General features: G+C 38.3%; 1 protein-coding gene across 1 annotated transcript in view; it reads right to left on the bottom strand.

Moving 5' to 3' along the window:
• The window catches only part of slc25a21 (solute carrier family 25 member 21), a 91783-nt gene extending 74138 nt beyond the window's left edge, over positions 1–17645 (bottom strand). Inside the window, exons 1-2 of the mRNA XM_053336077.1 lie at positions 17425–17645; positions 17227–17314 (exon numbers count right to left, since the gene is read on the bottom strand). Coding sequence (XP_053192052.1) covers positions 17227–17296 — 70 coding nt within the window. The 5' untranslated portion in view covers positions 17297–17314; positions 17425–17645. The remainder of the gene's footprint in view (positions 1–17226; positions 17315–17424) is intronic.
• Positions 17646–22904: the final 5259 nt, after the last annotated feature.

Genomic DNA, 22904 nt, shown 5'->3' on the forward strand with positions numbered 1-22904 from the left:
TGTTTTTTAATGCAGAGCTTTACGCCCCGTTTCTCCCCTGATGGGTATCACTCACAAGCCGTTAAGCTTCTGAACTGCTCTCTGGCCCGCGCTGCGAGTGCTATGAATCAACTTGCCGAGTGATTCTCATATCGAATGTGCAACTGGATCACAGGAGGAGGAGGAGGAGGAGGAGGAGGAGGGTGCCAGTTCTTCTTCTTGTGCTTTCTCCCTTTTTTCCCTTCCTTCTTCTTCTTCTCTCTGACCACTACCCGAATCTTTCTGCTCTCTCGCTTTTTTTTTTTCATCTTCTTTCCTCTCTATGTATTCATCTGGGCGACCACATCAGTTTGTCTGCTCTCTTTGTAGTACGGCGGGCGGAGGCAGTGACGGGGCCGACATGCTGCATCCTATACTTACACCCTTTAAATCCAGCCGCAAATGCTGAACATGTTTGTGCACCGGCTGACATCTTAACCGTCCCGGGCCGTGGTTTCAAGCTGCCTTCTAGACTTGCACTGACTGAGCGTGGGTTTGGTATCATGATAGAGATTAGGGATGCAACTAATCATCATTTTCATTATTCACCCATTTGATTTTCATTTTCTTGGTCATTTGGGTTTATAATATAATAGAAAATGATGAAAAAAATGTGTATTTAAAATTTCTTTTATGCAACCAGTAGTCCAAAAACCAAATTGTCCAGTATTCAATTTTATATCCCATAAGTCAGTTTTGACACTAGTAAATGTTGCCATGTGCTGGACTAATAATTTGGCATTTATGCTTGAAAACAGACTCAAAGAAATAATAATAATCAAAATAAGTAGCCGATGAAGTCTTTGTTCCTAGACTAATCAATTAATTGACAAATTGTTTCAGCTCTAACTCTTTTAATGCGTCTCCTGCAAACTTGGAACTGACCTTCCTTTAGTTACACCGACATTAGCCAACATCAATTGAACATAATCTAAAAAACGGGTTTGTTTATCTTTCCTTCTTTCTTTCTGGGATTACAACTTTTGCTTTGCTTCTTGGTTTAAAGAGACACATTAGTAAAATAGTTTGAAAGCTACTTGGCACAATAGGAAACTCTGATTTATGCTGTTTTTAAAATACTTAAATTGTGAAGTGCAGTGCTGGTTAATGCTTTGCCAAAATAAAAGAATACCACAGTGACAAGTTTAAATCAGATTTAGAAGCAATATGTTTTGAAAAATTCCTTATCAGGTTACTTTTGATACTGCAGACTTTATATAGAGTGATAAGTTGGATATATTATGTGTATTTTACAGGTTTATACAAACATTTCCTGGATGTCTTAAAGTGACAACTGAAAGCTGCTTTTTGGGGCCTCTAACACAAACAAACTCACTCCTCCCTGCTCTACTGTACTGCTTACTGTATGATAAAGCTGACTAAAGGATTTCATGCACTCGAGCAAGCCAAGCCGAGTACAGCAAATCACTCCCTCTACTGACGGTGGTGGGAGTGAGCTGCGTTTCAGGTGCTGTTCATCTGGCAGAAGTTTCAGAGGCCTGCCTCCGGAGAAAGAAAACAAACCCTGATCTGCTTCCCCACGAACGGCTCCCCGCGAGCCAGCCAGCGGCCTCCAGGAGGCTGTCCAGCCGCTCCGGCCCCTTGGACCAGGATGTTTGGGTTAGAAAATGACTTTGCTACTCCCTCAGCCCCTTTCTCTAATTGCCCCAAGGGTAATTACCTTGTCTACTTTCCACTTAAGAAAAACCAAGAGCCGTAGTGTTATTGTATCAAGTAGAGAGTAAAGTTAGCAAAAATTCACATGAGTAATATTTTTATAAATCGCTATTTGAGTTATAACAATAAATGTATTAAATCAGAAAGTGTAAGTGATGTAAATATCAATGAACTATCAAAATAAACTATACTGACGACTGCCGTCTAATAACTGATCAACTTACATCCTTTTGTTTAGCCTGAAGCTTACAAAATGACCAAAGAACTACAATTAAATAATCCTAAAGAAAAGATTTTTACTAACAAAACATTTCCTTAACTAATCACAATATAAACAACATCTGCAAAACCACAAAGGCCTGTGCATGATCACTCAAGACCTTTCCTTTATGGTGAGGGTGGGGGGGGGGGGGGGGGGGGCAAGGGGGAAGCTGTACCATCAATTTAAAGTAAATTCTGAATATGATGAGGGACCATAATAGCAGAGGCCTGAGCGTGTCATTCTGCCTTCCTCAGGCTAAGGACTGATAGATTGGTGCAGGGAGCGGAATCTCCCCCGGGTGCGATATATCAGACTGCAATGGTCCAAGTACCATTATGAAACACACCCGAGAGTACCGCAATACAGGAAAGACCAGAACACCAATGCGGCTCTCTAAAGATTTCTTCTTGTGCGGTATAGGAGGAGACAGAGGGGAAATTTTTGACTGATAATTCCCCTCTAACTGCTACAGAGCACGTGCAACTCTGGAAAACACAAATTTAGCCGAGGGGGGGAGAAAAAGAAAAAAAAAAGAAGGAGGAAAGGTCTGAATTAGAACAGGAAACAGAAATGACAAAAAAAAAAAAAAGTTCACCTGCTCTAATACATAAGCTACAGACTCCAGGCAGACTTGTGCCACGCTGTGAGGAGAGACGTGCTCTGCTAAAGTTACTGTCAGATTCACGTTTTTCCTTTTGAAGACGTGAACATCAATGCCGCGCTATGGAAACAAGCGGCCGCCTGTGTGTTCCGCCAAAGCTTCTGGGGGATTCTTATCGAGAAAGCATCTGTCAGAGCCTCTGATTACAGAGCTGCCCAGCTGAGCGCTCGCACTGTCAGGCCGCTGATAACTTAACCTTCCTCTGTCCCTGTTTCTCGGCCATTGCTTTTCCCCCCTCTGGACCCGCTTCAAACGCTGCGGAGCGGTCCGGGCCCGGCGCCTTGTGTGGTCTCCGTTCTACTAAACGCATCTCAGTGTGAACTCTTGTTTTAAAACTCACACAGGCCATAGAAAATACAGTCTGTGTCACGTCTGAGTCATGATGTTGCAGCTCAAGAGTCAGTGTGTTGGATGAAAGCTTGGAGACCCTTCAGAACAAATGGAGACAGCGTCTGCAGTCTAAGTCATTCATACTGGTAACATTAACATTTCCAGTGATACCTGCAGCAAACTAAACACAGATGTGGAGGGATTATCTCATATTTTGAGAGCTGTATGTCTCGGTTAAGTGAAATCATTTGCTCATACATGTGAAAGGCTCAGCGAAGTTATCTGTCTTGATGTTACCTTAAAATCCACGAATTTGCCACTGGGGACAGTGCAAACTCTTAACTCGATACATTACTGAGGCAGATTAACAAACAGGAATATGGCTCTCTTCTGCCCTCTAGTCAGTCTGAGTCATTATATTCATGAGATATTTGGATCAGATTCTCCTCTAGAGGCAAAACATTTTAATCCTCATTAAATAGCTGTGCAGCAAATTAATGCCAAAATTTGAAAAGCCTGGATTTTATTCCAAACTTCATAGAGTATGCACAGATGTTTGACTCTCGATGTCTTTTTATCGCAAATCAAAACCAGATCGATTCAGAACTATAAATTGTCCTCAGGCGAGGGTTGTATCCTAACCAACACATGAACATTAACACACTAACACACTGTCTTCTCCTACAACCTGGCAGCTTCTTTACATCTCTGTCCCGTGCTCTTATTTCAGACTGACTAAAGAGAGCTGATGCACGTATATGTCTCGCTGCTCTTTATAAGCTCTTTCCAGACTGTGACATTTGTGTCTGCTTTGATTTGGCTGCAGGACTCTTTGATTTCAAAAATGATAATGAAATGGTAAACAAATTCCTAACATGACCTTTCATTCGGTTTTGTTTCTCATTATCAAATTTTTCCCTCGTCCTCTGCCAACGTCCTTCTCTTAAGTATGTCATCCTCCAACCACTCAAGATCAGAAATAATACAAAGTGTCTATAAATTTGAGCTTCCCTAATTAAAGCCTTGCCCAGGGACAAGCTCTCGCATGGCCACCAGGCACGGAATATATCCTCTGAAATGACACAAATTGGTCCATGAGCACAACAAATTACATTATGATTACTGCACTGCCCCAAATGCTGTTCATCTTGATAGAGTTAACCCCAAGGTGGGCAGGCATGTCTTCCAACTACAGAGCTAAAAAGAGGAGAAAGAATTACAGTTTTTGGCCGGGGCTTACTGTAAAAACCTGTGTTATAAATTTCCAGCTCATCCAGAGAATCACAGGGCAGACAGACACACACACTCACAATGCGCACATCCATTACACACACACACACACACACATACACACAGACACTCACACACACACACAAATATGTATACATGGAAACTGCCATGTAATTCAGGGGTTTTAGTTTGTCCGGTTTTGTTTTTGTTTTTTTGACAGTACTTATTATGTTTATTTATATTTCAGCGCTTACAGCAGGAGCACGGCGGGTTTGTAATTACTGTATCTGAACTCTTGTATCAAATTCGGTTGAAATAACATGAGGTTTGCCTTGGCCTTGACTTTTTTTTTTTTTTTTTTGGTGAACATTTCCTAAAACAAAAAACTATTAAACAAGAGATCAAAAACCAGTGAGCCTGAAAAATCTGCATTAATGCATCCAGTGGTTACTTCCAGCGCAGTGCAGCAGGTCCACATGTCTGACCTACTACCGACTGTGGCTATGAGCTGCGGGGCAGAAGGTTAAATGCCCAATTCGAGACTTTTCAACACACATGTCAGTGTTCATGAGGAACAAGGTGGTAGAGGATAAACAGAGGGTGTGTTACAGCTCTTGAGAGGCTGGATGTGAACATTTTCTTTAAAACTTTTGTTGCTAGTGTTTTCAGACAATCATAATTGCTTTTATTTATAGAAGCCTTGAATCTAGTGACGGCCTAACAGAAGACCTACTGAGATAATAACTCTGACAGACGGAGGAAGCGCCTGTTTCTACTGTGACATAATGACGAGGTTGAAGATAGAACTCAAAAATATAAACACGCATTTTTTAAAACATAATCCAGACGCTCGCAGGAATCCCAAATCTTGAATGTACAGTACAGTATGTGCACGCACCTCTCGCGAAAACACACATGCAATTATGTCCAACTTCCCGGCATAAATTTCTCACCCGACTGCACACACACACGCAAAATAAACAAACAAACATATACGCTTGACCATTTCGTAGCATGAAAGCATAGCCCACACATGCACGCAGCCATTTCCTTTGCACGAATACATAACCCAGAAGCATGCAGAAACACTCACACACACACACACAGTCCACTCTCACAACTGTAAACTTTCGTTTTCTTACAGGGTCACTCTCTCTTTGCCCCTTGACTACTTAGTCTAAGTGCTCAATTAAGCATAGCTTGTGTAGCTGATTTCCCTCCCAGATTTATTATTGTTGCCATGTGCTGTACTATGTATGCCTCCACTTTTCAACTGCTATGAAATGTCTGCGTGATCTCTCCCTTTTTCTTTTTTTTTTTTTTTTTACCAGTTTAGCATGCTTTTTATTTTCTATCTTGAATACATCCCACCCCACACACTCACTATAATGACTTGCACTATTGGAATGCTTACTGGTGAACTGTCATGTGGCGAAAAGGTGTAGGAGACCTTTGTGATCATCTTGTTTGCAGTATGAAATCATGCAATGATGTGATGAAATGCTCCTAACAACACACTCGAAAATCAGCTCCAGTGTGCTTCCTGCAGCGCAGTGTCCTGGTTTTAATAATTGGTCCCTCTAAATAGGAGGCAATGATCCAGAGAAAGACTCCCATGTTGAGCAATCATAATTATCCTCCTGAATCCACTCTTACCATAACAGTATAATTATTATTATTATTCTAGGAACTTGCATGAATGATAAATGTCCTGTTTGTGCTGCCATGCCTGACCATGAGATTAAAAAGAGGCCGATATTATAAAAACAAGTGCAGGTTATTAATTATTTAATAAAAACACATTGCCTATGTATTGCTTGCTGTACATTAATACACTTCAACACTAAATCAGGATCCTATCTCGTTGGAACACCCTTATCTAAAATGACCTTTTTGAAAAAACTTGAGCAAATTGTAATTAATTGGAAAACCACATTGTCCCCTTTGCATTTGCAACACTGATTATATAATAAATGATTAACAGGACCCTGCACTGCTGGCATTATGTAAACCTTGCATCATCATGCTCATATGATGACTCAATTTGTGAAATCTGTGACACTAAAACATCCCATAAATCTCAATTACGACAATAATGCGGTTTTTCCCCCCCAATTAATGTTTCATATTTTTAATGTAAATCCATGTGATCTGATTAGCATTACAGTAAGCTGCATGTGATGCATGAACGGCAACACTGTTTATAGCTGTTCATGGAATAATAACATTATTGCTATTAACTAGGCCCAATTATTATCAATTAAAATCAAGGATTTATTGAACACATGTAAGCCTATTAGTTTTTAATAACAATAAGTAAAATAATGGATGCAATAACAGACATTATTGGTTATGCAATAATGCAATCATGTCATTAATGATGCAGTAGTGTGTCATCTAAAACCAATAACCCACTAGATTGGCTTCCAGGCTAACTACATCTGATTCAAGAGTCGCCGCTGTGCGCGCGGCCTCTTTTGGCTCGCTCCTGAAACGTAGCCCTGCGCGTCCCCGTGTGTGCTGGAGCAAATACAATCCGGTAATTGCGCGTTGCGTCTTGGCTGGAGTCATTTCACACACACACACACACACACACACACACACACACACACACACACACACACACACACACACACACACACACACACACACACACACACACACACACACACACACACACACACACACACACACACACACACCAACAGGCCGTCTCTGCGGTAACAACAGAGGAGTCTCCCTCCCCGCGCTTGGCCTCCTCCGGTCCCCGAGCTCGGGCCAGAGAGCCGGTGTTATAAATCATGTCATTAAGATAACGTCGCGAGCGCGGCTGAGCCTCATACATCACATCACAGGCCCTCAAAGTTCCCATTTCTGTCCCCTCTGACAGCAGCGTCTTCAGAGCCAGTGTAGACCTGCGTTAATCTAAAACACTGCTAAAGACGTCACGACAGAATACATCTTTAGAGAGTTATTCTGTTTTGCTGCGCTTGCTTAAATACAGACAAGCAACATACAGGCCATTTAAAAACGCCTAAAAATAATTTATTTTAACTTCTTAGTCTCACTTTATTTCTGCTATAATACTTTACTTTGTGTAATAATATTTGGTTATCTCTCTTATTGTTCTGATTTAAAAGCCATTCTCGTGCATGTTTTTGATTTTGCTGCTGGTATTACATAAGCTAAAAATTTGGATTTAATAGGTAGACCGAGGAGGTCAAGTCATAATACGCAGTCTTGATGTCTGCTGTAATGATTTTGCAATTTTCAAATAAACAAAACTGCGCAATTCTGATTTTTTTGTTTAACTCATAAAAAAGGAGCCGCGTGCACGACGCTACTCTGCACAGATAGTTCTCGGTTTAACGGGCAGCCTGTAGACTTTTATCTGACCTGGATGACTGAGAATCTTCAGTCACTGGCTGCGCTGATTGTCTTTCAAATGGCACGAGACCCAGCGCCCTGTCTCTGAAGCAAAGCATGAGCTGAGGTTACTAACATCAACGAAAAATCATGTCCTGCATGTGCTGTGGCTCATATTGTGTATGCGGTGTGCTCACTAGTAGAGCTCAACTTGTTACAATGTTTGTCTCCTGTATATGGATAATGACATATGGTTTTAATAGGACATTTTATAGTTTATTTCAAAACATTAATCATAATTGCATTTGTTGCACAGAGGCAAATGTAATCCCACTAATTAGCTCAATAAAATATAGATGACTTTCAAATTATGATCTATTTTTTAATTTAGGCCTGGCCTTCTAATTATGCCACTGATTTAAAATTAACCAAACAAATACTCATTATTTTATCATCATCAGCATTTTACACAGCCTATTTTAGGATGTGAGGCATTTTTAATTACGCCACCATTACACTTAATGCCTGCTCGCATTCAACAGACATTGTGATCACTCACCATTGCCGAGAACGGTAATGAGTTGACGCTGATAATAAATCTTTTGTGTTTATTTTCGGAATGATTGGTCTGTTGTAATTTTTCCATATTAAATGAGGGGTTACTTTAATTACAGCAGTGCTACACCCTGCAGCGTGCAACTTATCCGTGATGAAATGAATGGCTGGGATCGCTTTTATCAAGATTAGCAAGAAAATAGATAATCGATGAGTTTTCTAAATGTCAGGAAGGAGAGGGGGGGTAGGGGGGTAGGGGGGGGGGCAGCTGACAGTGATGGCGAATTATCCTGAAACAGATACGTGGAGAGAGAAGGAAAGACAGATGTGTCCGGTTAAGTAGCCATCCTTCAGCACCATCATGGCTCATTTTAACCAAGCCATCCACGACCCCATGCACGGACATCTGTCTGTCAAGGATGGTAGCCTCAAGAAATGTAAATGCGGGCCTATTTAGTGCGAGCCAAAGCACACATTAAATATGAGGGGACGTGAGCCTCATCATGCCCTATACCAGACTGAGAAAAAAAAAAAAAGAAAGAAAAGATGGGAGGCAGAGGGAGCTGATTTAGAGGAACAGGCCGAGAAGCACCCCATCCAGAATCAACATTACTTCAAACATGAGGTCATCTAAACATCTGTCTACAACATGTCCGCCGGGACTTCAATCAAAGCCCCGCTGAAACATGTAGGCAATTGTTTCTGGAAATAAATATTAGGCCTAATTCGGCTGTGATTGGTGCAGCCACTCGGGGATAGTGGAGAGAAAGGGGGGGGGGGGGGGGGGGACCCTACTAACTGCAGTCTCTGTCAGTGGATAAACCCCCGCAAGAGCGCACACTTTGTTTGACTTTATTTATTTGATTTCCCCCTCTCCTCTTTGCTTCCCTCTCCTTCATTTAGGCTAAGTGGCTTTATTTGTTCTTTTCCCGACTGATTTCAGGTTCACTGTTTAAAACCAATTAAATCAGAGGAGCTGCGGTGCCATTTGAACGAGGCTCTGACAGTCCGGAGAGAGAGCTGCACTAATCACACGCCGGGCGTCTGTCTCATGTCGTCACAGTCCATTTGCTGGAGACGGATCGATTTACTCATGGAGTTTAAAAAAACGCATATACCAAGGAAATAACAAAGGACTCAGAGAAAACATTAGAGCGGGGCCCGTGTAACTAGATAGAGTTGCATTTTCTATTTTTAAACATCATGCCAATATGATTTTAAAGACTTTTTCTTTTTGTTTGGAGATTTGCTCAGATATGAAGACTTATATATTGCATCATGGTTTTATTCTAATACGTGTTTATAGCTGCTTTAGGGCATCCATGCATCAATTCTAACCCCCCTTTATGTTAAATCTAACACTGAAACTCAGCCAATAAAAACCTGCACTATTCCTTTACATGAAGAGCCATATTGTATGCAACTACTGCCCCCTTGTGGACAAGTTAGGAATGGACGCTTGAATAAAAAACTAAAATAGGGACAAGCTATTGTTGTCATTGTCAGTAAATCTAATGGTTTTTCAATTAATTGATTTATGTTTTGGTCTATAAGCTATCAGATAAATCCACCACAGTTTCAAAAAAGTCCAGTTATTACCTTCAAATATCTGACAAACAATCCAAATACACTTTTTATTATGACAAAGATTTTTTTTTTTCATCTTTGTCTGAAAATGAGTTTATTGGATTATCAAAACAGCTGATGAGTAATTTTCTGTTGACTGACTTTTGCAACATTATCCAACATGTTTCAACTCTAGTGTTGAATATTAATATTGTAATAATCGCTCTGTAAACCTATGAGAAAAACACTTAGTAGTAACTCCCGCAAACATACACCAAAAATCAACACTGAACAACTGCACAAATCCTCATATTCCAACAGGCACTCAAAATTCAGCTTAGTGCAGGAAGATAAAAATGACTCCCTCACACACAACTCTTTTTCAAACATCCTCAAATGAAAAAGGTAAAAAAAACTGTTAACCCAGAAAGTCATACTGCCAATGTGCTCAGATGACTTTACACAGCACAAAATGCAGCTATCTTCCTCTTGATTCTCTATGACCGGGTCGCACATAAATTAACACCAGTCACTCTCTCTGTCCTCGTTAACAGACGATATTAATGGAAAGAAAAATGCTCCAGAGGGGAGGCAGGGAGACGGTGAAATGAAACACTGAGGTTATTCTGCTCAAGATTCAAGCCTCACGTCTCCTAAACGGCAGCTTTCAGACTCCCATCATCCCTGGTGAGGACAGACGAGAGCCCCTCGGCTTCTGGACTGAGGTTTCGGGACAGCAGGTTGTCAGACCCAGGGGGCTTGTGAGGTGCAAACTGGGAGGGATACGCAGCGATGCCAAATGTAAAGAACACCTCACTTCTCATCAAAACGTCACCTGAGATTAGTCACGCTGCCAGCACTTAATAATCAGTTGATACATGGCAGTATGAATGCCGAGTTACAAGTCATTATCAGCTTGCCGTCATATAATCTGAAAGTCAACTGAAGTTAATGGGCTCAAGCACACATATATACCGAGCCTGTATCACTTTAAACTACTAATGGTATGCAGCCATATTTGCAGAGCTCTCAAAATTGTTTCATAGCATTTTGGGTGCAAAAATCTATTTTATCTAATTATTTTTCTATTTTTTATCCCATTATGTCCCATATTCTCATGTTCTGATTGTGAACACTCAATTCAAAATACCCAAAACACTCAGTGTAGCTGTAGGCAGCCAGTGTTTGATCAGTCTCAAATAAACCAGTCGATACATAAAATAAAGACTCTTTCCTTGAAGGTTTAGAGAGTATAATGCAACGTTCACTCAACGAGGAAATAACTACAGCAACTTTTTATAGTATTTGGGTGGCGCTCACATGTACACGTCTACACCATACTGATAAAAGTGGAATGCAAGGTCGCTGAGACACGGCAAAGACTCAATAGAAGAACACTAAGAAACGAAGAATAATCACTAAGAACTGTGCAGGAACAATGCGTACACAGTCTTGATAATGCACTGTCTCCCACACCATTGTAAGCAGGGCCTTCTTATATACAGTCTATGGTAGGGCCCGACTTGTACTGGATTTTTGGGGCCAGCACCAATATTAGGGAGTAAACATACATCTATCAAATGTGGTTACCACACACTTATTTACAATTTAACAATAAACTTTATAATATAAAATCACATCAGTGCACTGAAACTGTAAACTTGATTTTAATTATTCTACACAAAAAACGTACGTACATATTAAACTTCGATTAAGACAAAGGATCAAATTACAGGTAAAATGCTGTTTTTTAATTTAAAAAAAAAATATATATATATATATATATATATATAGCGCATACCGGACATACAGGACAACATATCCAGCAATAGTGATATGTGATAGGCTGATACCAGTTGTTACTATCATTATGTTATTATTAGTCTAAGAGCGGGGATCTAACTATAAGTGAGCAAAGTATTGAGAGATTGGGTATATTTATATTTTTTTATTGGGTTTTGCAACCATGGGGCAGTTATTAGACTTTAAAAAATAAAAACAACAACAACAACAACAACAACAACAACAACAACAACAAACAACAACAAACAACAAACCCAAAAAAGTGGAATATACAGCATAGGCTTTTTAGACAAAGCACTGAGAGGGAACTTTGAACTGTGCATTGATGTGCCTGAGCCCGACAGTGTTCTACTAATTGTATCATAGATTATAAGTAGATAATTAGTGAACCATCCACTTAAATAACATATGACCATCCTCAATCAGCCTCTATCAGCAACCACTGACCACTAAATCATCTCAAGCATCATCTCAAGCATTATGACATTAAAGCACTTCTTGAATCCTGTAACAGCGAAATACAACTGAACATTTTTACATGGAAAATGAAGAGACATGCAAACAAGCCAAGAACAGCTGAGACGAGAGCCAACGATTAGATATAACTATTTTGATATTCGATTAATTATTTTTGAGTCATTGTCTTTAACGCAAAATACTAAACTACTCTGATTCCAGTCTCTTAAAGGAACCATTTTCTGGTTAATTTACTCATCTATGATAGTAAACTGAATATCTGTGGGTAGTGGAGTGTTAGTCAGGACAAAACAAGAAGGAGACAAACAATTTAGACAATTATTTTTTAAAGAATTTGTCAAGTCAAGGCTGCCTCAAAGGTCTTTTGTAGTCATTTTGTGCAACAAAGAAGTAAAAACATTTTTATATCGTTTTTTTCTGTTTTGTATATCATGGCAATGGAGATGGAAGCGAAGCTAGCCAAAAATGTTTAATGAAGAAAGCATGCTGTACTACAGAAGAGTTGTGCAACCTGTTTTAATTTGGATGAAACGTGAATATATGTAAAAAAAAATATGTGAATGTAGAAATATGTAAAATATAACTATTTCACTAACAACACTTCTTAATAAAGAGAAAAAAAACATACATACGTGCAAACACGTTGAGGAAATACACAAAACTTTTATCCTGGCATCTCTACGGTAAAAATGTGTGTTATGAATATGACCAAAGAATATCCAAAGACACAGAAAGAAGAAGCTAAAGACTCTGGACACTATGTACAGACAGATTCTTTTTTTAAAAACGCCCTTCAGTGTGGATCTGCTTGGTGACAGGGCAGAGCAACCGCACCCAGAATAAAAGCTTGAGCAACGAGCCTTCTGGTCCTTATTGTTTACAGCTGTTGGCCAGAAGAAAAAAAAAAGTTGACACCACAAAGTGACAGTCAACACATATTTTGAAATCCCTATAATTACACTACTTGTTCACAATTACAGTCTGTATGATTAGCGGAACACCATGTTTGAATTCTACATTGAACACTTGGGCCTTAAACTGACACTGTAACTGTACAAATGAGGAGCACAATATAGAAAGCAACCAAGTACTAGATATTTTAACCAAGTCAGTGTATTAAATGATAATTAAATGAGTTACTGAACAATAAATGAGATATAACATGTGCTCTGGGAATCACCAGTGACCATGCTGATGTAATTGTCACAAAAGAAATAAGAGATTTTGATATAAAAAAAATGACTTTCTTGTACAAACACTTCTATGTATCCAATAAAAGGCTTTTTTGAGCAGCTATCCGTTCAGCACGTTCCTGCATCACATTCATTCCACAAATACTGCATAAACAACCACAACCCTGTACTTCTTGCCACTAAGCTGCACTTCCAGAGCAATGGAGGCGGGAGACTGTATTTCACAGTAGTTGTATATGAAGGGTAAATGATTACTCATTTGATGTCACCACTCAAAGGTTTAAACTGGTGACCTTCCAGCCAATAACTGGACTTCCATAGCTGCAGAATCTCTGACAACAACAGAGGCTATTGTAGTTGTCCAAAGTGTTTATTTACTATCCCTCATCTATCCCTGATCCTGCAGAACGAGAAAAATTAAAACTAGATTTTTTAAAATACCCATCTTACAAATATGTGCTGGTGTAACCACTTTTGCAGTACCTTGCTCTAAGATTAAACATGTTCTGAAACAGATATATTTATATGACATTGTTTCACTTGTCTACTATAATGCAAGATTAAAGAAAATTTCCAAATTCTCTGGTTCCAGATTATCAAATATGAATATTTTCAGATTTTTTTAAAGATAATATATTTGGCCAGGATAAAACACAATTGTGATGATTTGGGAAACAGTAATCAACATTTTCCGACATTTTCATTTTAAAGGGCCTAAAGAAAATAATAGACAGACCATGTGATAATGAAAATAATCATTAAATGCAGCCATTGTGTATTAAGTGTGATCATAAGTGTGTTAAAGCTTACAATAGTAAATAATGTGGGTAGCTATATGGAGGCTTGGGAGGAAGTCAACTCTGACACTGCAAACACAAGCTTGAATCAGGGCACAAAATTGGCACCAGCCAAATGCTGGGCAAATTTGCTTTACTCACCAACCTATAAAATCACAATGGTAATCTAATGAGTGGCTGGTAAAATGTGGATATTCGCTAGCCATTTGACCAGTGCACAAAAAAGTTAATTTTGCATCACTATCATTTTTACGTTAAGAAAAGCTTTCTTTCATGACTTTTCTCTTCTAAAAACATCTCATTCAGTTGACTTCCATGAGCCTGACACTTTCTACAACAACGCTGAGAATCCAACTAGTCGAGCTACTGCATGAAGATAAATCAGAAGAATTTTCCAAACACTTTCGTCACTAGCTGCTGTCTTTACTTGGTCCATCTGCCTCAGCAAACAAGAGATCTCGACGTGTCGCTTGTGTTATGCAATATGAACTCACTGCAGACAGCTGGAGGCAAAACGAAGTGTGTTTTTTTTTTTTGGTGAGAGCTCAAGAGAGAAGAGCTGATCAGAGATTGAAAAGCGACATGGTACACTCCCGCTCACTTCCTGGTTTGTCACCAAGTCTTTTTTTTTCTGGTCTGGACGCTGATGGTTGACAAGTAAAACTTCCCTCATTTGTGACGTCACCACTTCGCCATAATTGAACAGAATCGAAGGAGTACGTACAGATTGCTGACGTCACAAATTAACCCACCGTCTGACTGTCGTTAACCTGCAAATGTGAGACTTGTCTGTCTTTAATAACGTCCGAAGTCTCACATGTAAGAAGCGACACATACAAGAGAAACGCACATGAGGTTAGCTTACATCCACATCTGCCTCTTTTCTTCTATATGAGAAAGCTTTTCATTATATTTTCCCAAGTTTTTTCCCCATTGACGCTGTTGTGAGGCCTAACTTTAGTCATCTCTAAATTAGCTTTGTTACGCAGGTTAACAGGTGCACATGAAGGCTGTGCAGCAGGCCTGGGACCAACCAACCAACCAACCAACCAACCAGCTTCAATATAAAAAAAAATCTTACAACAGTTCACCATCCTGTCGGTTATGACAGTGAAATCCGTGCTTAAGCCAATATAGGTCAAAAAACGTTTACATTTGTAGCAGCAGTCACTCGGTCATTTGCAGAACTCAGAGTTAAAATGTCGAAAATACAAACTTACCAAATGAAGACAAACTTTTTTAACCACTTATTGAGAGGAGAGACGATGTCAGGTTGGTGTACAAGGTAGGAAAATTGTAATTTCTCCACCAGAAGAGGAGTTATGTTTTATGACCTCCATCACAGCCACAAAAAACAATTAAATATTTTGGAGCGCATTTTCTTCTTTGCTTAGTAACCACCTGCAGACAATAGGTCACCGCACCCACTGGTGGCCAAGAGGTGTATTGCAACAACACTGGTCTCAATTATAAAGCCTGCAGGCACAAGTATTGGCAGCACTGAGTGAGCATGCACCCTATTTAATGTATTGTCACATGGTTTATATTATTTGTATCAGTCCTACGCTGTCGGAGTAAATTACATTTTATTACTTTACACATGACATTGTTTTTTCTGAATCCAAATCAGTTTATTGCCAAGGTTTGCACATACAAGGAATTTGCCTTGCTGTTGTGGTGCATAACAATCAAAAAATTGAAGTTAAGATAAAAAAAAACAAAAGTAAAGAAAAAGAAAAAAATATTAACTACCACAAAATACCAGTGATATAAATATATAAATATAATATAAGATTAAAAAGTAATGTAGTAAAAATATATTCCAATTGCAAAAGAGCTGTTGAATTGTATGAGATATTAATGTAATATGCAAATCTAAAATTATGTATGGCAGTATTGTGCCAATTGTGCGGCAATAGTACAAATTGTAAAAAGTTCTGTGTCTAGCAGTTTTCCATATCTGTACTGTAACTCAGTCTGAATTTGTTGGATATCCACAACAATGATTGTGTGGTTCCCAGCCTTTCTAGCTTGTAAAATAAAGAAAGGTCCATGGGACGCCTCAGCAGATGTTGCATTGTCTCAAAAGGTCATATATTTTGTTTTAATTGAATAACTTGTATAGGCTTGGGGAGGTAAATATAATAATTCATAATAAACAAAGTCAAAAATATTTCCTATCATCTTGACCTCTTAGTTTAATCCAGTGAACCTTCGTGGGGGTCCCGACAACCAAATTAGGAATCACTACCTTACAGTCTCTATGTAGGACACCAGGATAACAGTCAGGTGGAATAAGATAAGATAAGATATTCCTTTATTAGTCCCAAAATGGGGAAATTTGCAGTATTACAGCAGCAAGTGGACCAGTGGTGATCAAATTTAGGGGCTAAAATATAATAATATTGTATTTTTTTCTAAAGATTATTTTATACGACTTTAATTATTTTGCGAGCCTGTCTGTTAGAGATGGGACAAACACTTACGCTACAGGTTCAAACAGTTTCTAATGTACTTTGGATCTTTCCCATAGTTCTTAGGGTCCTCTCTGTAGAAATCTGTGATTGTTTATTCTTATTATACATTAGGCTATAATCGACCACGCTACTATCTATTTATATTACTTGTTGTAATTTACGTTATCCACTGAAATTAGTTATTTAGCAGGGGGTTTGAGCACTTGCAGGGCATTATATGTCAAATTCTCATTAAGAGCTGAGCCCCCCTAAAGGTCTGATCCTAGAATGGCCCCTGAACTGGACAGTAAAAATAGAAGAGCATCAATAAGAAAGAATAAAGAACAATAAATAAGTACTTACTTTAAAAATATATATAACATCATTTCCTAACCTAGAAATGAAACTGATGTAAAGATGAGAGTATAAACCCTGGTGATACAGCATGACACCAATTGATCAATAGACATTTTGTACGCATGCGCAATAAGGCGGTGCAGAGGAACACACGCGCATGCGGAAGCATGTGAAAAGGATGAGAACTATCTTGTACACATATGCGTGATCTTTGGCCAGACGATTCTCAACCCTTCCGTTGGGGACACACTACTGACACTGTCTGCATCTGTTCTCCACGCATGTGCGATCTCAACCAGAAACATTTTGTACGATCTTGTGAGAAAGTGATCGAGGAGGGCGCCAGCACATTTTTGGGGTAATGGTTAACACTGCTGCTATGCTAGATACATTGCACAGTCTACGCGCTGTCCATATGTTGCGTAATCTGAGAGCATCGCGTTCATTTTAGATGAAGAGAAGCAATTGTTGGATTTACCTGCAGATCCACCGGCAATAATTTGATGAGAAGCCTCCCGGAGTAGGCTCTGCGGCTTTTTGGTTGTCATGTTAGCGTTTCCGTTTTTCTACAAAGGAAACATATGCTGTTCAAAAAGTTTCTCTTGAGCTATATCGTGCAAACAGATCAACAGTAACAGAAACAGCATGTGTCAGCGCTGGTGTACACTCGACTAACCTGTCCTTCTCGCCCTCTGTGCTTTGGAGTGAGGTGAGGTCGCTTGGTTGGATCTTATCCTGTCGTTGCAGCAGCAGCCCACGCCAGGGAAACGCGCAGCAGTGATATCTCTCCGAGTGCACTCACTGAGGCTAGGCTAGGCTAATATGGAATCAATTATACCAGCACCAAACTGCTGTTTCAAATGTAACCTCCCAGTGTCTCACACTGCGCTTCAATGCTGTAAACAACAAGGGTACACAAGCACTGAGCCCCCGTCACAGATCAATATTGGGTAAACAATCATAATGAGCACAAAAGTCACTGTCATTTACATAAATATGCACATCTGCATGTTTTTGTGACACAGTGTACGTTTAATTGACACATATAGGCCACTGTACGACATGTGTCTGAGTTCTGAGTTTAAGTCAGAATTGTGAGAATAAATTCAGGATTCTGACTTAAATCTCAAAATTAAATTAGAATTTTTGTCATAATTCTGAGATTAAATACTTTAATCTCAGAATTCTGACTTTAAACGCAGAATTCTAATTTAGAATTTTTTTACACAATTCTAATTTAGAATTTTTGTCAGAATCTCGAGATTAAAGACTTTAATCTCAGAATTCTGACTTTAAACTCAGAACGAATTATTTCTTTATACTTATAATTATTTTTCCACATGTGGCCCAAATCGTCTACTGTATTATACACACTAAAAGCCATTTGGTTAAAATTGTACCCAGTTTGGGTTAATATGGCGAGAGTGCAAAGAGTAAGAGTTTTTTTACCCATTTTTTAATTTTAATGTTGGGTTATTTACCCAAACTACAGCTTGTTATAATCTACTCTCTTATAACTCGCATGCCACCATTCGTTATTGATTGTTTATAACTTTTAAACATCATATGCACATTGTTTTTGTACAAGAAACAATGAACTTGTGACCACTTTTTGTGTTTAACACTCACTGTTGTACCTATAGGTGCTATATTGAGCCAAGCTTGGTTAAATGTTAACCCAGGGCCGGCCCGTGGCATAGGCAGTATAGGCAAATGCTAAGGGCGCCGTCTATCCAGGGGGCGCCACAAACGGGGGAAGAAAAAAAAAAAATGTAACTTCCACTATTCTTAAAACTACTTGGTATCATGTCTTAATATGAAGATAATAAGCCCACATTAATTTAACTGCATAGCCAAGCCTGTTAAATAGGAATACTAATAATAATAATGATGACACGTTACTTTCCTAAGACGCCCCCCCCCCCCCCCCCCCACTAATTAGACTGTACCTGCTACCTGGGGGAGGATGGTCGTTTTTTAACGTGACCCCAAGGCAAGCTCGACAACAACATGTCATAACGTCCCAAACTGTCTGTTGCCCAGGGGAGGAAAAAAAGAAAAGAAGATGAGGAAAACGAGACAAAGACAGAGGTAATGTTACAATCAAGATGATGTCATGACATTATTTGTGTGTTGCAGAACGACGATAACGACGTTAACCATTAGCATAACATGGTTTGTTGTTAAACTGTTAGTTTTAACGCCAGTTAATCTTATGGAAGAGCCTAAGTTGGAAAATAGTAATGTAACTACTCCCACCTTACTTCCCAGCAAGCACATTTTGGTTGAAAAGACGTCTAAAAGACGTGTATCTATGGTAACCGGTGAAAAGACGTTGAAAATTGGTTGAAAAGTGAAAGTTTTTTACCGGCCATATGGAGACATTTATTCAACTTTCACATAGAAAACATATTCACCGGGAATTGCTGTATAGAAAATTCCCAGCTTATTTAGTGTGCAGACATAACCTATATAGTTTCATATTTATGATATTTTATTCAACATTAAATGCTTTGAAATTACGTTTTGTTTAGACGTCATTTCACCTCCTCTCATTTATAGAAAACACGTCAAAATAATCAATAGAGCTACAACTGAGGTAATTATCAACCGACATCAAACTAATGTGTGTTTTGTGACACGTTGATGTTGTAACTGTTTTCAGACGATTGAAAAGACGTTCAGACCTCATATCAATCTGTTTTTAACCGGAAATCAAACGTTGAAATTAGGGTTTGTGCTCCCTGGGTTTCCTCAGGGAAATGTGTAAATATTAGATCTATTCAGCATTTTTATTAACATCTGGTTAGCTAAGGTTTTCTTAGCTTGTAATAGTCAATCAAAATGCTATTCCTTTTCCACCCTTTTATTATAGTTGTAAGCGTAGCTGTATGTTGTGTTACAGTTCATATTGTCTAAAGTGTGTTTATAGTGATAAACTTTACATCAGTGTTAAAGTGCACATCATTCATGTTATAGCTAGCATAACTTATCATTCCCACATTCTATATTATACTGCAGTTTACTACTTCTTTGCATTCTGCTAATCAGCATTTTGTTGTAATGACAATAACATTGAATCTTATATAGTTTGCATATCAGAAAAAGTACATTGTATATTATACATGTACAGTATAGTGAACATCATGCATGTATCTCTTAGATTTTTCATTTATATTATTTCATTTCATTTTATTCTTGAAATCATATCATATTTATTATTAGACTGGTGTCACATACTCATCTTCTCTCTTCAGATGCACTGTTGAGGTTTCTCAGTCCCACTCCTGCAAATCTTGGGCCACCTCCAGCATCAAGCGCTCCTCCTGTTGCCTCCACCTCAGCAGCACCACCCAGAAGTGATGCAGCAGCATGTCACTTGTTTACACTTTTTATTTTGTGGGTATTTAAATCTTATACTTTATGTAAGCTATTTATATTATATTTCATATATTAATTTCATATTTTTTTGTATTTCTTTCTAATTTGTTCTAAGTATTTTGATTGGGCAATTTCTTTCTTCAAATAAAAGAATGTCCAAGATAAAGCTATTCAGTTTCTTGTGAGTATGTACACCAGCAGTGGAATTTACTTCGATGCAAGGGGGGCGCCACCTAAAATCTTGCCTAGGGCGCCACATTGGTTAGGGCCGGGTCTGTGTTAACCCATTGATTTTTAATGTGTATGATGTGTTACAGGCTGAGAATATACACACAAATGTAGATTGCTATGCAGTATATAATTCCAAAAGGAGGTATACTGAAGTCCTTTGAATGAACTTTTCTCCTTTGTAGCACTGTTTAAGTCACAAAGAGGCTGAGTCATCAAATAAAACTTGTCTAATTTTAAAGCATTTCTCTACCCAAAATATCAAACATCAAATTGCTTGAAAGGTGGCTGTAGAAAGTTTCACAAGGAACAGAGGCTGTTGTCAAACTTAAGTTGGTTGCAGTGGTTATGGTGCAGGACATTTGGATCAATCAAACTAACCACAGTCATAGTTTTCTGCAGAGGAACAAACCACAAAATAATATTTAGTTGAATAATTCAAAAGCCACAACTAGTATGAACAGGGAATATATTACATATTGAAAGACAATGGAGACCTACAGTAATAGCACATGTATCAAAAATGATTATAGATTACAATCTAGTGCATAAATTGCTTCATGACCTTAAATAACATCTAAAAATGTCCCAGAGGTTAGCAGGTTTGCGTAAGATATGTCTATAGGGCCTCTTGTGTAAACCAGATACAGTATAGACACACTGTTCCCCCATCTCACCCTGTTTTATGTAATGTGGGTCTCATGTTTTAAAGTCTTTGGTAACCACGTGTATAGGCATGTCAGCTGTATATAAAGAGTAATTTCACACCGGTGACATCTTGCTTCAGAAAGTCTTTAAAGGACAGTTGCTTCACATTAACATTCCTAACAGGTTGTGTTTGATGAAGAAACCACAAAAATAGCAACGTGTACTGTCATGGTTCAACAGGTTTAATGGTAAACTTCATTCAAAAACATGTACAGACTGATCTCTTTTGACATGTATCTATTAGTTGCTTATACTTTTCCAGCATTTACAGTGCTTTGAATTGGAACAAAAGGCTAACAAGGTAATTAAAGGGGCATTTCACTTACTTTATTTCATTTGAGAGTTGAAAAGCTTTAACTTTTCCAGGTTGTTTATGTCGGTGTCGGTTCTTTATGATAAAGGGAACATGTGCTGAATAAATAAATCAAATTGTGGTCAAAATAGTGATAGCTCGATATAAATTCAGGTCAATATAAAAATGAGCAGAAATGATAAATGTATCAATCAGTTAGTAGGCAGACATCAGAAAATGAGTATCTATTTTTGATAAGTGATTCATTATTATCAAGTTATTTTTTAAGTAATACTGACAAAAATTAACTGGTTCCAACCTTGCAAGTGTGAAAATATGTGCCTTTGCTGTGGTTTCTCTGATAATAAACTGAATATATTTGGGTTTTAGACTGTTGGATGGACAAAGTTGGACGATAATGACGTGTATTCTTGTATTTTCTGATATTTTATAGACCAAAAAATGAGTCAGTTATTAGAAAAAGTAAACAGAAGATTGATCAATAATAAAAATAGTCATCAGTTGCAGCCCTAAAATAAAGTATATTACAACCAGATTTTCATGAATGAAAGAGTGAAAATGATTCAGGAAGAAGCAGTCACACTTGAGAATTATGAAAAAGAACAGAGTTCGAAATTATGCAACCCTCTGCATTCACAATTCAAGATAAATATTTTTCAGATCATACCTTATTAATATAACACACATAATGATAGTTGGCTAGTAAAGTGCTGTAAGGGCTTGTAATGAGATGCTCATCAATCCCACAACACTGGAATCTTTTACTTTAAATCGAAGTTGATTTAAACTCTTAACAAAGCATAAGGCCTGAGCCATATTTCTCCATGGAAAAATAAATAAGTTATTTTCTTTTTTGATGAGCAATGAAGGCATGCAGAAATTCAGCAGTGAGCCCTATAACGAGCGTTTCATTTTCTATAAGAGCAGCTATGGAACAACAAGATCTTCAGACAAGCTATAAAAATATGCGATTTACAGCTTATATTTGGCAGGAAAATGCCATTACCACTTTAACCCCCCTGGATAAGAAAAGGCAGAACAGCTTCAACCCCTAAAACCTCAACACGAGTAAAACATGAAAACTGGGCTCACTGTATTCAACCAGCACAGAGTATTTAGTTTATGGATGTTTTGAATGTGTTTGTAGAGACATAGTGTGTAGAAACAGTTTTCCTTTCTTTCTCCAAGAAGAGATGTGATGAATGGATGGATTCTCTTACTATAGCATGAACCCTGTTTCCTGATTACAGGCAAAACATGTTAAATGTGTTTATTCCAGCACAAGAAAATAGGCCAAGCAAATAAGAAATGTTATTTAAGAAATGCACAGCTACAAAAATGTTGCAGGATTTATATTTTTAAACTACTGTAAAGCATCCTTACCCAAAACATTAAGACAGAAAACAGCAGAAAAATCTGGGTTTTCATTAAAATGATCCCTGACAAATTAATACTTAATATTTGATATACATTTAATTTAAAAAAGACAATAAACATAAAATAAAACAATCTAACCAAGCATTGTA

The sequence above is a fragment of the Scomber japonicus genome, chromosome 16 (genome assembly GCF_027409825.1).
Source record: "Scomber japonicus isolate fScoJap1 chromosome 16, fScoJap1.pri, whole genome shotgun sequence".
Taxonomy (NCBI): Eukaryota; Metazoa; Chordata; class Actinopteri; order Scombriformes; family Scombridae; genus Scomber; species Scomber japonicus.